Source organism: Indicator indicator, chromosome 8 (assembly GCF_027791375.1).
Source record: "Indicator indicator isolate 239-I01 chromosome 8, UM_Iind_1.1, whole genome shotgun sequence".
NCBI classification, from domain to species: domain Eukaryota; kingdom Metazoa; phylum Chordata; class Aves; order Piciformes; family Indicatoridae; genus Indicator; species Indicator indicator.
This window is the reverse complement of record NC_072017.1, coordinates 31,912,674-31,927,895: the sequence shown is the minus strand read 5'-3', so window position 1 is coordinate 31,927,895 and position 15,222 is coordinate 31,912,674. Positions and strand designations below refer to the sequence as shown.

Here is a 15,222-nt window from a genome sequence, read left to right as displayed (position 1 = left end):
TGGAAGGGACCTCAAGGATCAGCCAGTTCCAACCCCCCTGCCATGGGCAGGGACACCTCACACTACAGCAGGTTGCTCACAGCCACATCCAGCCTGGCTGCAAAAACCTCCAGGGATGAGGCTTCCACCACCTGCCTGGGCAACCTGTTACAGTGTTCTGGACAGTGCTGTCACTGTCACAGTGACTCCTTTATGGATCCCAGGAGTGAGTAAGTCCTACTTGTCTGCTCTTTCTAAGTTGTTTCAATACACCACCATTTATTTTTTTAAATCAAATTTGAAAGCCATTTCAGAAATTGAATCTGTACTTTGGCAATTTGATTGCTAGGAATTGAAACAAAAGGCAGCCCAAGTAGGGGTGATCATCAATAAATCCCAGTGAGTAACTGTGCAAATGATTAGTATTATTCTGTGTAAGTTGGGGGTGAATTATCTTTGGATCAGACAAGCTAAAAGCTTCAGGGGCAGGTTTACTGACATGAATCCAGCCTGTCTACTGACAGTGCTCCATGGAAGTAATACTCAGGTTGCTATTGAGGGTGAAGTGAGGAAAAGTGAAGATCAGGAAAACAGGATCAAAGGATCACAGGATGTGAGGGGTTGGAAGGGACCTCTGGAGATCATCGAGTCCAACCTCCCTGCCAGAGCAGGACCATACAATTTAGTGCAGGTCACACAGAAATGCATCAAAACAGGGCTTGAAAGTCTCCAGAGAAGGAGACTCTCTGGGCAGCCTGTTCCAGTGCTCTGGGACCCTCACAGTGAAGAAGTTCCTCCTCATGTTGAGGTGGAACCTCCTGTGCTGGAGTTTACATCCATTGCCCCTTGTCCTGTCAGAGGGTACAAGTGAGCAGAGCCTGTCCCCTGCCTCTTGACCCCCAGCCATCAGCTATTGATAGACATTGATCAGATCCCCTCTCAGTCTTCTCCTCTCCACACTACACAGCCCCAGGGCTCTCAGCCTCTCCTCATCAGGCAGTGCTCCAGTCCCTTCAGCATCCTTGTAGCCCTCTGTTAGACTTTCTTGAGTAGATCTCTGTCCCTCTTGAGCTGGGAAAATGCATCTGGTGTGCTCCATAGTTAAAGAGTTCTTCCTTATGCACCTGCAGCCTGTGTTTATGTGACATCCTCCCCCACATAGGCAGCCCCACTTCACATACAGGTCAGCAGAGCTTTCTGACATTACTGCAGCTGCTTCTCCACATGTGCAGGCTCCCTCAGCCAACAGCTAAACCAGCACCTGCATGGGGTTTACCCAAGTGTTCCTCACCCTCCTCACTGCCACTCACCTAATGAACTTAACAGCCAGGCCCAGATCTGCTATGCAGCAGGTGCCGTTCTTCTTCACCAGGATGTTCTTGCTTTTTAGGTCACGGTGGGCAATAGCAGGTTTGCCCTGAGTGCTGAAGATCTCAGTGTGCAGGTGGCACAAGCCACTGACAGAGGAATAAGCCAGCTTTAGCATGGCTTTTGTGTCCAAAGTGGTAGATTTTAGATAATCATAAAGGGAACCGTTCTCGTGGTAGTCGGTGATGAGATACAGCTGGGTCCAAGATCCTGTACCTTTAATGTCTGCAGCAATGAATCCTATAAAAAAACCAACCAAACAAATTAATACTTTCCCAGGTCTTTTTTTTTCCCCCCTGACTGTCAGAGTTTTATTTTACCTTCAATAAACCCCTTCAAGAGTTTTATTTTAGCAACATATTTAATTTCTTTCACCTCCATGCAAGTTCATTCCATGCACCTATGCCTCACCTCCAGCCTTTAACACAGAGCCCAGGTAAGGAAATACAAGTGGCAAAAGAAGATGTCTGGTGTTTGGAGTAACAGCTCCCAACCCCCCCTGTTTGATTTGCTTTTATTTATGTTTCACTAATGTTCAGATGTGTGAAGCAGAGCTTGAAACATCCTTCGTTTGAGAAGTGCTGTGTGGCTGACTGCAGAGCACAGCAGGTTACAAGAGCACACAGGAAAGGGCATCAGACAACAGCAAAGGCAAAATGATTAAACCTAAGAAACTTTCACCCCATCAAATCCCTCTCTTTAATTTCCACTCACCTAGAATGTTCTCATGCCTCATCAGGACAGTCTGGTAGATTTCTGTTTCTCTAAACCAGCTGGCCTCCTCCATGGTAAAAAACACTTTCACGGCTACCTTCTCGCCACGCCACTTTCCCATCCAGACCTCTCCATAGCGACCTTTGCCAATCTGCTTTACCATCTGGATCTGCTTGGCAATGGTCCTTTGAACCTGGGAAACACCAAGATGGGCAATTACAACTTGCTCCACAGAAACCTGTTTTCATTTGCAGTTTGCAGATGACAGAAGCCAAGCTGAGTGGTGCTGTGGACACACCAGAGGGACAGGAAGGCATCCAGAGGGACCTGGACAGGCTGGAGAGGTGGTGTCCAGGTGAACCTCACGAGGTTCAACAAGAGAAGGGTTCTGCACCTGGGCTGGAATAATCCTCACTATCAATACAGACTGGGGAAGGAATTAGAAAGCAGCCTTGAAGGAAAGGACTTGGGGGTGCTGCTGGGTGAGAAGCTGGACAGGAGCAGGCAGTGTGAGCTTGCAGCACAGAAGGCAAATCCCAGCCTGGGCTGCATCCAAAGCAGCATTGCCAGCAGAGCCAGAGAGGTGATTCTGCCACTTTGCTCTGCTCTGCTGAGACCTCACCTGCAGTGCTGTGTGCAGCTCTGGAGCCCTCAGTACAGGAAGGACAAGGACCTGATGGAGAGGGACCAGAGGAGGGCCATGAAACTGATCAGAGGGTTGGAGCAGCTCTGCTGTGAGGACAGGCTGAGGGAGCTGGGGGTGTTCAGCCTGGAGAAGAGGAGGCTCTGGAGAGCCCTAATAGCAGCCTGCCAGGACCTGAAGGGGGCTCCAGGAAGGATGGAAAGAGACATTTTAGGGTGTAAGGTAGGGATAGGACTAGGGGGAATGGAGCAAAAATAGAAATGAGTAGATTCAGACTGGATGTTAGGAAGAAGTTTTCCACCATGAGGGTGGTGAGACACTGGCACAGGTTGCCCAGGGAGGTGGTGGAAGCTTCATCCCAGAAGGTTTTTGCAGCCAGGCTGGATGTGGCTGTGAGCAACCTGCTGTAGTGTGAGGTGTCCCTGCCCATGGCAGGGGGGGTTGGAACTGGATGAGCCTTGAGGTCTTCTCCAACCCTGACAATTCTATGATTTTGTGACACAATAATTTTAATAATCATCATTACTTACTAGTAAAAAGTAAGATTATTTCCCTCCCCCCAGAAACACAGAAGCACAGCTTGAAGTGTGCCCTTTCTAGCCTCCACACCAACTTTGCCAATGGCTGTGCTGAGCCCTGATGCTGAAATCAAACCATTTGTTCAGCTGCAGCATCAGATCGATGTACTCAGCAGCACTGCAGAGAGGCTACTGACCACACACAGCAGAGAGACTGACTCTGCATTTAATAAGCTTTTGTGACTATGAAAAATCTTGGACAAAGGGAGAGAAATATATTCTCACAGAACCAGTGCATGACTGTGGATCACCTATGTCTACCTGTTCACAAATAAAGACTCGAGCAGCTGCTGCAACACATCCACTGCTGTTCATCATGGTTGATCAGAATCATAGAATCCTAGAATCAACCAGCTTGGAAGAGACCTCCAAGCTCATCCAGTCCAACCTATCACCCAGCCCTATCCAATCAACCAGACCATGGCACCAAGTGCCTCATCCAGGCTTCTCTTGAACACCTCCAGGGATGGTGACTCCACCACCTCCCTGGGCAGCACATTCCAATGGCAAATCTCTCTCTCTGGGAAGAACTTCCTCCTCACATCCAGCCTAAACTTCCCCTGGCACAACTTGAGACTGTGTCCCCTCCTTTTGCTGCTGGTTGCATGGGAGAAGAGACCAACCCTGGCACTGGTGAGGCTTCACCTCCAGCACTGTGTGCAGCTCTGAGCCCCTCACTTCAGGAAGGATCTTGAGGTGCTGGAGCAGGTCCAGAGGAGAGCAACCAGACCGGGGAAGGGACTGGAGGGAAAGGCTGATGAGGAGAGGCTGAGGGAGCTGGGGGTGTTCAGCCTGCAGAAGAGGAGACTCAGGGGGGACCTTATCACTCTCTATAACCACCTGAAGGGAAGCTGTAGTCAGGTGGGGGTCAGGCTCTGCTCCCAGGCAACTTGTGCCAGGACAAGAGGACATGGCCTGAAGCTGTGCCAGGGGAGCGTTAGGTTGGATGTTAGGAAGCACTTCCTGACAGCAAGGCTGATTAGGCACTGGGATGGACTGCCCAGGGAGGTGGTGGAGTCACCATCACTGGAGGTGTTGAAGCAAAGCTTGGCTGTGGCACTTGGTGGCATGGTTTAGCTGCTGTGGTGGTCATAGGCTGGACTTGATGATCTCAGAGGTCTTTTCCAGCCTCAATAATTCTGTGACTCTGTTTCTGATCATTTATTTTGTCAATAAATGACGAGGCTTTGTATTAGACAATTTAAAGAAGGAAAACATAAGAGTTGTACTTACACAAAGCTGTTCCCAAAGACCCAGCTTTCCTCCTCTGTCATTTCAACACAATCCCATTTTCCAGCCCTCCAATATATCATTAGCCTCCCAAGATGGAGGCTTTGGGGCCATTTCTTTTGATTAACATCAGTGAAAAGCCAAGATGGAGACACCAGCCCTAATTTTTCTGCCTGATTTATTCTCTTTTATGCCCTCATACAGTGATTGAGCAACAGCCACATTACATTGGAATCCTGCTGGCAAACATTTTGTAATGTCATTTGAGCCTCCTTGCTTTCTATTTTCCCCATCTTAAAAATGCATCCTGAGCAATAATGCAGTTACAGCAAATAACTTAATTTGTGCAAATACATGGAATGGCAGCATAAAGCACAGGGAATTATGATACTTAATGATGAACAGTTCCTTATTCAATTACATCAAAGAAAATGAAAAACCCATTCCTGTGATGGGTTTTCAGGTGGCAGAATACTCTGTAAAGGATCTTAACCTGGCTTCCCCTTCCTAGGACTGGTCAAACAATTTCCTATTGACTGTTTTATTTTATTTTAAGGAATTTAGCCCTTTCTTGAATCCCAAACTGATTCTGGTCTCTTAAAACAAATCAGTTAATCAAAACTGCTGGATGAACTGATCTTACAAGCATGCTGGATGATGTGTCCAGGTGAATTATTTACACTGAGTGGGGTTGGTTTTTTTTTTCAAATTTCTCTTCAAATTGTACATTTTGCTGCTCTAGCTCTGTGAGCAGCCAGGTAAGGTTACATAGCCCTTTGTTTCCTCTCCCTGACTGAAATCAGCCCAGTTGCCAACTATTTCTACTTTCTGTGTGCTATTTGGTTGATGACCAGTGAAATGTGCTGAGCTCCAGCAGATGACAATTCAGGCAAACCAATCTTTTGGAACTTCAGCATTTTGAACAGAGAACTTCAGACCTGGCTGGGATGCAGTCCCTTGAAAAGCCAAATTTATTGGAAAAGGAGTTAGAAAAAAAAATAATCTGTGAAAAGACAGAGACCAAAGAGACCAATGGGATCCTGGGGTGCATTCAGAGGAGTGTGTCCCGCAGATCCAGGGAGGTTCTCCTCCCTCTCTACTCTGCCCTGGTGAGACCTCACCTGGAATATTGTATCCAGTTCTGGGCTCCCCAGTTCAAGAGGGACAGGGATCTGCTGGAGAGAGTCCAAGGAGGGCTACAAGGATGCTGAAGGGACTGGAGCACTGCCTGATGAGGAGAGGCTGAGAGCTGTGGGGGTGTTTAGTGTGGAGAAGAGAAGATTGAGAGGGGATTTAATCAATGTGTATAAATACCTGAGGGCTGGGGGTCAAGAGGGAGGGGACAGGCTCTGCTCACTTGCACCCTGTGATAGGACAAGGGGCAATGGATAGAAACTCCAGCACAGGAGGTTCCACCTCAACATGAGGAGGAACTTCTTCACTGTGAGGGTCCCAGAGCACTGGAACAGGCTGCCCAGAGAGGTTGTGGAGTCTCCTTCTCTGGAGACTTTCCAGCCCTGTCTGGATGCATTCCTGTGTGACCTGTGCTGGATTCTCTGGTCCTGCTCTGGCAGGGGGGTTGGACTCGAAGATCTCCAGATGTCCCTTCCAACCCCTAACTCCCTGTGATCTGTGAAACTGTAATTCAGCAAAGTCTTCACACAGAGCACTGAAATAAACATCCCTGGTGTTCCTTCCCTGATTTTTGCCTGTGGATTCATGGGGATTCACCTACACTTCTTGCTGTGTCAAGGCCAATGGGGCAATCCATCCTTGCACAGGGTGGGTTCTGCACCCCAGTTTGTTGGCTCTGAGCCTCTCTTTACCAACTTACTGTATTCCTCTCTTGGTTTAAAATCTGATTGGCTGTGTTGGGAGCTGTAGCAAACCTTTCTGTCAGAAGGACGAACGGGCCAGGAGAAAGAACGCCTGCTGAATGTGGAGGTATCAATAAAATCTTGGTAACATCAATAAAATGCTTGCTTTGGGTGCAATATTTGTACCCATTAGAAGAAAAATTGTTCTGCACAGAAGGAAAACATTTACTTTTTAGCATAGAGTGACATGCTGTCATAAATTTGCACTTTGTGTCCCAGAAATAATCCCTCTGGATGTGTCGGTCCTTGCAGAAGAAATAATAACACAGTTAGAAACAAACTCCTCCATGATAAAAGTCTGGAGCATTATGGCCAGGCACTTTCCATACTCTCTGGCATGGCCCCAGAGGTATTAATTTGTGTATTTCTAGGCAGCCTGCAGTGGCTGCAGCTGCCTGGGAAATGCAGCAAACATCTATTACCAAGGGCAAGATTCATTATAGCTCTCGTTTTATTTCCCTTTCCACAGCAAATCACTACTTAAAGGGAATGTCTGGGGGGGGAGGAAAAAATGTCTGCATTTTCATAGGCAAAGAGGGAGGGGGAAAGAGTGCCTTCAGGAAGAACAGTTGCTCCAGTGGCTGCAAAGTCTCCAGGCTTGAGAGAGGTGAGAGGAGGACTGGCAGAGGGCAGGATGGTTTCTGCTTCAGAGTGTTGGCACATCTCTGAGAGCTACTGAGCAACAACCCAGTTGAGAGACTACCTTGTCCATTGCAGCAGATAACTAGCAGAAGTTTTGGTTTATTGTCCACTGCAACAGTAGACCTGCGGCCACCAATGAGACCTTAGATCCTGTCTTCAATCAGCTCAGTGGGACAGAGGAAGGCACAGAGCACAAGCAGTCACACCAAGTACTGCTTCAGCCTTTTTGTCTTCAGGGCACCCTGGGAGGAAGCTTCAAGCCATGCATGGCCCCTGCTACACAGGTGGACTGCTGGAAACACATCTTCTCCAAGAACAACCACTAAGTTCCTTGGTGCTTCCTCTAAATCAGTATTTCTGTCACTGTAACATGTAGGAGCACAGAGCAAGACCTTGGTGCAAAAAATAAAAACCACCAACAAAAACCAAAACCAACCAACCAACCAAAAAACCAACAACAAAAACCCCAAAACCAAGCAAAAAAAAAAAAAAAGGCAAAAAGGGCAAGAACCTCTCACAATTAAATCAAGTGGAAGAGCTCCTTAGGAATGGTCCTGAATTGTAAAATTGTAAGCATGATCCCTCCCTTTCATAGAATCACAGAATGGTCTGGGAGGGAAGGAACCTCCAAAGCTCATCCAGTCCAAACCCCTCTGCAGTCAGCAGGGACATCCCCAACCAGATCAGGTTGCCCAGGGTCTCGTCCAGCCTCACCTTGAATATCTCCAGGGAAGGAGCCTCAACCACCTCCCTGGGCAACCTTGTCAGAGTGTCCCACCACCCTCATGGTAAAGAACTTGCTTTTAGCATCCAATCTCAATCTGCTCTGCTCTAGTTTGAAGCCATTGTCCCTCATCCTGTCCCTGCAGCCCTTTGCAAACAGTCTCTCTGCAGTCTTCCTGTAGCCCCCTTCAGGTCCTGGCAGGCTGCTCTTAGGTCTCCCTGGAGCCTTCTCTTCTCCGGGCTGAACACCCCCAGCTCCCTCAGCCTGTCCTCACAGCAGAGCTGCTCCAACCCCCTGAGCATTTCTGTGTCCCTCCTCTGGACCCTCTCCATCAGGTCCATGTCCTTCCTGTATTGAGGGCTCCAGAGCTGCACACAGCACTGCAGGTGAGGTCTCAGCAGAGCAGAGCAAAGTGGCAGAATCACCTCTCTGGCTCTGCTGGCAATGCTGCTTTGGATGCAGCCCAGGCTGGGATTTGCCTTCTGGGCTGCAAGCTCACACTGGCTGACAGAGGGGCATTGGTGTGGGATATGACAGAACTTACTTAAAGCCTAAATGATGGAGTTTCTCTCAAAAGAGGAAAATGGCTGTGGCTTTTCCAAGCTCAGCACCAGTCACAGCACTCACTTGGCAGCTGGGCTTTTTATTTTTTTTTCTCAAGAGCTATGCTTATTGTCAAAAAATTGGATTTTTAACAGAAAGTCAGCACTCTGAATGGGACTCTAAGCACTTACTCCTGCCAGAATAAATTGAGTTTGGTCAGCTTTTCACCAGCCACTCAGCCTGGTGCTTAATTTTCAGGAATTATAAAAATCTGCAGTTTATTTCCTTTTTTTTAAGGTTGTAGAAAAAGAGATGTGTGGGCAAAAACCAGATGCCTAGTCATGTAGTACTTGGAAACTGGACAACATCTATAGTAACAGGATCACTACAAACTAACAGGCTTGGGAGACAGGTGGGACACATCATTTCTGAAAAATGAAATCTAATTCAATTTTCTCAGAGGCAGTATTTTAAATTAATAACCTACCTCCTTTTTTTTTTTCTTTTAATTATTATTTTTCACAGTCCTAAAAAGCAACAATTGCACCCAGAAAGAAACAACAAAGAAAACCTCCTTCTGAACAGAACTGCTTTGCCACAGAAGGCAAAACTTCTGCTTTTTCAGAAGGCTCAGTCCTACTGGAGTCAGTTCACAAATAATCACAAACTCCATCCCTGTGCCCTGAAACCTTTGAGACTGCCACAAGCTGCAAGGAAAAATAATTCACTCTTGACTTCTGAATGCAAAGTGAAGCCTAGACATAAAAAGGTTCCAGGTTTGATGAATTGCAGTTCCCTTTACATAAAGACAGCCTTTGAAATGCTATTGTGTGTGGCACAGGAAAAGCTAGAAAATGAGATCAGCAGGCCAAATGCTGTCCTGTACACTGGGATAGCTCCTGATTAATTCCTCTGAACTCTATTAGCCTGTACTTACCCTGTGGTGTCTAAAAGAAGAAATGAGTTCAGGTGAAAAAAAAAAAACAAACCCTAAGCTTTTTTTGGCTTAGTCTACATGAAAAAAATTCTCCTGCTTCTGAAACAGCTGCCCTCCAGTTTAAAATCCTTTTCATTTCTGGGGGAGAGAAAAAAAAAAAAAAAAAAAGCAACAACAAAGCCATAGGAAGGACTGAGGACACATAAATATGATTTCCTCTGCCTCGTTTTGCCTTTTCACTTGTTACAGTTTGAAGGGGCGACTTTAGCCTAGTCCCTGACTGCAAAGACTGAAAATAAATGGATGCAAAAGGAAAACAAAGCTAAGGTCTATATAATTCATTGGGTTGCTAATGGGGATATAGAGCAGAGGCATAAAAAGTTCTTGCTCTCTTTTCCTTCTCCTGCTGCTTCTGCTTGCAGCTTTCCTCTCTCTCTCTCCCATGCCCTTGCCAGGGGAATCTCTGTTTTGACTTCTGTGTGAGGTACCAGGGAGGAGGGAGGGAGAGCGGGAAGAGGTGACCAGGTCCCCTGGATCCATCCAGGGGGAGTCTGAGGAGTTTCTGTGTTGTTTACAAATTATAAATAGATATATAAATATCTATCTGTCATAGATCAGTTGTATACTTTGTACATATTCATTGCATTTCCTATTTCTAGAGTTTAGTAAATAGAGCTTCACTTGCTTCCACCCCAAACTGAGCTATGTCTGGCAATTTAATTTTGGGGGCTAATTCTCCAGACCAGCTGGGGGTTAATTTCAGCCCACCACATCACTCTACTTTTTTTTTTTTTTTTTTTTTGGCTTTACAATAATACAGCTTCCTTACCAGGAGAGGGAGCCCGGAGCCGCTCCCTGAGCTCTGCGACTGCTCGATCAGATCCTTCAGCGACTCTCCAGGGGGAATGTAAGTTTCATCCTGCTCCAGCCCAATGCTGTAGCGAGGCCTCGTCTCCTGCCGTTTGTATCTGCCGGGTGACACCAAAGCGAAATCAAGCTCTAGATGCGACCAACACAGGTGCAATGTATCAGCCACATCACCCTTCAGGTTTGCTTCCTTTATGGACTCACAGCTCCATAAAGGAAAATTCTGGATTTACTGCCCCAAAGTAAGTCTTTTTGGGTTGTTTGGGGTTTGCTTTTATTTTTAGCAACTGTGTTCAGTATCAAAATATTAGGTTTAAAACTCAAAGACCATGCAAGCTGGAAGTTTGCAAAGCAACCAAAGGAACTTAAATATGCTCAAAAGACAGAGCAAGCAAATAATATTTTTCTCCTGACTGCAGAGGGGCTTTCAAGAGCCAGGAGGTAAGGTCATAGGATCTGGGACCATTTAGAACACCTGACAAATTATTTAAACATAATATATGTCGAGGATGGTAACAGTCTAAACACATTTACCTACATTGCTGTACTACTCTCTGTTTTGTTTTTTTGTTTTTGTTTTTTTTTTTTTTTTAATGATCAGTTCTTTGATGCATAAACACATTTAGAAGCCTTAGTTTCTTATTCCTATACAAAATTTGGTCTGTGGCTTTCTTAGACTCAGTAAAGACTAATCTGTGCTCCTACCCGAACAGCTTTTTAGGATGCTGTGCAAAAGATTCTACATGAAATACACCACACAGCTACACCTGTTTTAAGATGCTGTGCAAAAGATTCTGTATGAAATACACCACACAGCTACACCTGTTTTAAGATGCTGTGCAAAGATCTACAGAATCACCACACAGCTACACCTGTTTAAGATGCTGGCAAAGATTCTGTATGAAATACACCACACAGCTACACCTGTTTTAAGGTGCTGTGCAAAAGATTCTGTATGAAATACACCACACAGCTACACCTGTTTAAGGCTGTGCAAAAGATTCTATGAATACACCACACAGCTACACCTGTTTTAAGGTGCTGTGCAAAAGATCTACATGAAATACACCACACAGCTACACCTGTTTTAAGTGCTGTGCAAAGATTCTACTGAATACACCACACAGCTACACCTGTTTTAAGATGCTGTGCAAAAGATTCTGTATGAAATACACCACACAGCTACACCGTTTAAGTGCTGTGCAAAGATTCATGAAGTACACCACACAGCTACACCTGTTTTAAGGTGCTGTGCAAAAGATTCTACATGAAGTACACCACACAGCTACACCTGTTTTAAGGTGCTGTGCAAAAGATTCTACATGAAGTACACCACACAGCTACACCTGTTTTAGGATGCTGTGCAAAAGATTCTACATGAAGTACACCACACAGCTACACCTGTTTTAAGATGCTGTGCAAAAGATTCTACATGAAGTACACCACACAGCTACACCTGTTTTAAGGTGCTGTGCAAAAGATTCTACATGAAGTACACCACACAGCTACACCTGTTTTAAGGTGCTGTGCAAAAGATTCTACATGAAATACACCACACAGCTACACCTGTTTTAAGATGCTGTGCAAAAGATTCTACATGAAATACACCACACAGCTGTACCCATGACTAGCATGACTAAACTACACATTTTCCCTCTTCATAAAATTGCAATTTCTCCTTCTTTTTTTTTCCCTTTTTTTCCTTAAAGTCCACTTTCAAGTCTTAAGTCTCTAAAAAGTCCACTCCATTGTAGTCTAAAAGTCTTCAGTCTATAAAAAGGAGAAGCATTGGGAGGAACATTGACAAGCTGGTAAAGTATTCTTCATTTACCTGAAGTAGCAAAAGACAATGATAAGCACCAGAAGTATACTGCAAGCGCTCAGGGAGATCAGCAGAGCCTTGTGGTGAATGTTTCCTTCGGCAAAGTCTGAGGTTAAAAACAAGGAAGAGAGAATTTGGAAAGGGAGGTGGTACAAAGTCAGTATCAAAAGGTACACATGCCCTAAAAAAGTGCTCTGAGCCTGAGTTTGTCTCCTTTCTTTTCTGCTGAAGTCCTGTGCAAGCTAACCTCTGGGTTCCCCAGGCATTCTGTGAACTTTTATACTTTGACCCTCACTGACCAGGGCAGAATTGGCAACTCCAAAAGACTGCTGGAGTTTTCAGTCCGTCCTTAGGCAAGACATTCCCTGTTTGGCTCTGAATGAAAAATCAATTAGGACTTGTAGAGATCTGTGTTTTAACATAAGCAATCAGCCAGGACAGACAAAAAATTACTGCTTCTATCTTAAATCACTCCTATTAAGAAGCATCCTCTTGAGCAGTTAATATAACAATACTGAGCAATTGCATTTATCCTAGGAAGACCCAAGAGAACATCCAGCTCCAGAGCAGGCAGCCCAACAGCATCCTTGAAGGTGTTATTTCCATCACTGCAGAGTAATCTGTCTCTTGGATCCTGTTTCAAACACCCAAGCAGGACTTTTCTCCTCCATTCTCTTTATAGCAGCCCTCTGTGCCAGCAAGTCCCTGCTAGGCTGGTGGTCAACACCATCCTCCCAGCAGCTACACTATGAAACACTTTGAAAACAAAGTGTGGCCAATAACCTGCTGAAAATGCCATGACACAAAAACTAGTAAAATATTTCAGTCAATCTCTGCATGGGAGGCTCATATTCTCCTTTAAAGCATACCACTGAGCTCCAAATGTGTATTTTCAACTCATAGAATCACAGAACAGTCCAGGCTGGAAGGGACCTCTCCAAAGGTCATCCAGTCTGACCTCCCCACAGTCAGCAGGGACATCCCCAACTAGATCAGGTTGCCCAGGGCCTCATCCAGCCTCACCTTGAATATCTCCAGGGAAGGAGCCTCAACCTCTTCCACTGCTCAACCACCATCAAAGTGCAGAACTTGTTCCTCACATCCAATCTCAATCTGCTCTGCTCTAGTTTGAAGCCATTGTCCCTCGTCCTGTCCCTGCAGCCCTTTGCAAACAGTCTCTCTGCAGCCTTCCTGGAGACCCCTTCAGGTCCTGGCAGGCTGCTCTTAGGTCTCCCTGGAGCCTTCTCTTCTCCAGGCTGAACACCCCCAGCTCTCTCAGCCTGTCCTCACAGCAGAGCTGCTCCACCCCCCTGAGCATTTTCATGTCTCTCCTCTGGACCCTCTCCATCAGGTCCATGTCCTTCCTGTGCTGAGGGCTCCAGCCCTGCACACAGCACTGCAGGTGAGGTCTCAGCAGAGCAGAGCAAAGTGGCAGAATCACCTCTCTGGCTCTGCTGGCAATGCTGCTTTGGATGCAGCCCAGGCTGGGATTTGCCTTCTGTGCTGCAAGCTCACACTGCCTGCTCCTGGCCAGCTTCTCATCCAGCAGCACCCCCAAGGCCTTTTCCTCAGGGCTCCTTTCTCTCCCCTCCTCCCCCAGCCTGTATTGACAGTGAGGATTGTTCTGGCCCAGGTGCAGAACCCTGCACTTGCTCTTGTTGAACCTCATGAAGTTGCCTTGGGCTCACCTCTGCATCCTGTCAAGGTCCCTCTGGATGGATCCCTTCCCTCCACATTTACACAGCCCCCAAGCATGGCACTACCAGAACCTGCCAAGTACCCACTGTGCATGCCTCCTGTGAGTACCCAAGTACATACATGAGCATCCCAAAAAGGGATGACAAAGGGGTTGAAATCTTAATCAAATCCTGATCACTTTAAATGATCCAAACCTCACATTTCATGTTTGCAACACACTTCTTCCATTTAGAAAAGTAAATTAACACAGAGCTAGATTTTTCTCAGAGGTTTTTTGGCTGTGAAGGCATTTTTAGAAGTGCTGCATAGCTCTCAAACTTCAGACTCCCAACACTGGTGTTTAAATGCAATCATAGAATCAGTCAGGGTTGGAAGGGACCACAAGGATCATCCAGTTCCAACCCCCCTGCCATGGGACACCTCACACTACATCAGGCTGGCCAGAGCCTCATCCAGCCTGGCTGCAAACACCTCCAGGGATGGAGCCTCAACCACCTCCCTGCACAACCCATTCCAGGCTCTCACCACTCTCATGGGGAAGAACTTCTTCCTAACATTCAATCTGAATCTCCCCACTTCCAGCTTTATTCCATTCCCCCCAGTCCTATCACTCCCTGACACCCTAAAAAGTCCCTCCCCAGCTTTCTTGGAGCCCCCTTCAGATACTGGAAGGCCACAAGAAGGTCTCCTCAGAGCCTTCTCTTCTCCAGACTGAACAGCCCCAACTCTCTCAGTCTGTCCTCATAGCAGAGCAGCTCCAGCCCTCTGCTCATCCTCATGGCCCTTCTCTGGACACCTTCCAGCATGTCCATATCCCTCTTGTAACAGAGGCTCCAGAACTGGACCCAGAGCTCCAGGTGTGGTCTCAGCAGAGTGGAGCAGAGGGGGAGAATCACCTCCCTTGACCTGCTGGCCACACTTCTCCTGATGCAGCCCAGGCTCTGGTTGGCTTACTGAGCTGCAAGTGCACATTGACAGCTCATGTTGAGCTTCCTGTCCACCAGCACTCCCAAATCCCTCTCCTCAGGGCTGCTCTCCAGCCAGTCCCTGCCCAGCCTGGATTTGTGCTTGGGATTGCCTCCACCCAGATGCAGGACCCTGCACTTGGTCTTGTTGAAACTCATGCGGTTGGCTTGTGCCCACCTCAGCATCCTGTCCAGGTCCCTTTGGATGGATCCCTTCCCTCCAGCTGTCAGCTGCACCACACAGCTTGGTGTCATCAGCAAACTTGCTGAGGGTGCACTCAATGCCACTGTCCATGGCACCAACAAAGATGTTGAACAAGGCTGGTGCCAGCACTGATCCCTGAAGCAAATGCAAGGAGAGCATGCAAGACATAAAGGAACATGCTGGAGCAGCTGATGCAGACTGCAGCAGCAGTGATGCTTCCACTCTTGCAGCAGGTGATGTCCCCTGTGCCAGCTAACACAGCTTTAGTAGTGGTTCACTCTGCACAGCACAGGCACACAACTGGGTCTCACAGGAGAGGAGAAGACCTTTCAGGTCTCTGTGGTTATTTGGCCAGGAATGATGAGAGCCAGTGATGAGGGTGTCTCACCTTTCAAATACTTCCTGCATTTTCCAAGCTTTTTGGCAGAAT

The 15,222-nt window shown here is 46.8% G+C and overlaps 1 protein-coding gene across 1 annotated transcript in view; it reads right to left on the bottom strand.

The window, feature by feature from the left end:
* BMPR1B (bone morphogenetic protein receptor type 1B) overlaps positions 1–15,222 on the bottom strand; it is a 47,251-nt gene that overhangs the window by 9,565 nt on the left and 22,464 nt on the right. Inside the window, exons 4-7 of the mRNA XM_054383239.1 lie at positions 11,934–12,030; positions 10,065–10,203; positions 2,062–2,254; positions 1,290–1,587 (exon numbers count right to left, since the gene is read on the bottom strand). Coding sequence (XP_054239214.1) covers positions 1,290–1,587; positions 2,062–2,254; positions 10,065–10,203; positions 11,934–12,030 — 727 coding nt within the window. The remainder of the gene's footprint in view (positions 1–1,289; positions 1,588–2,061; positions 2,255–10,064; positions 10,204–11,933; positions 12,031–15,222) is intronic.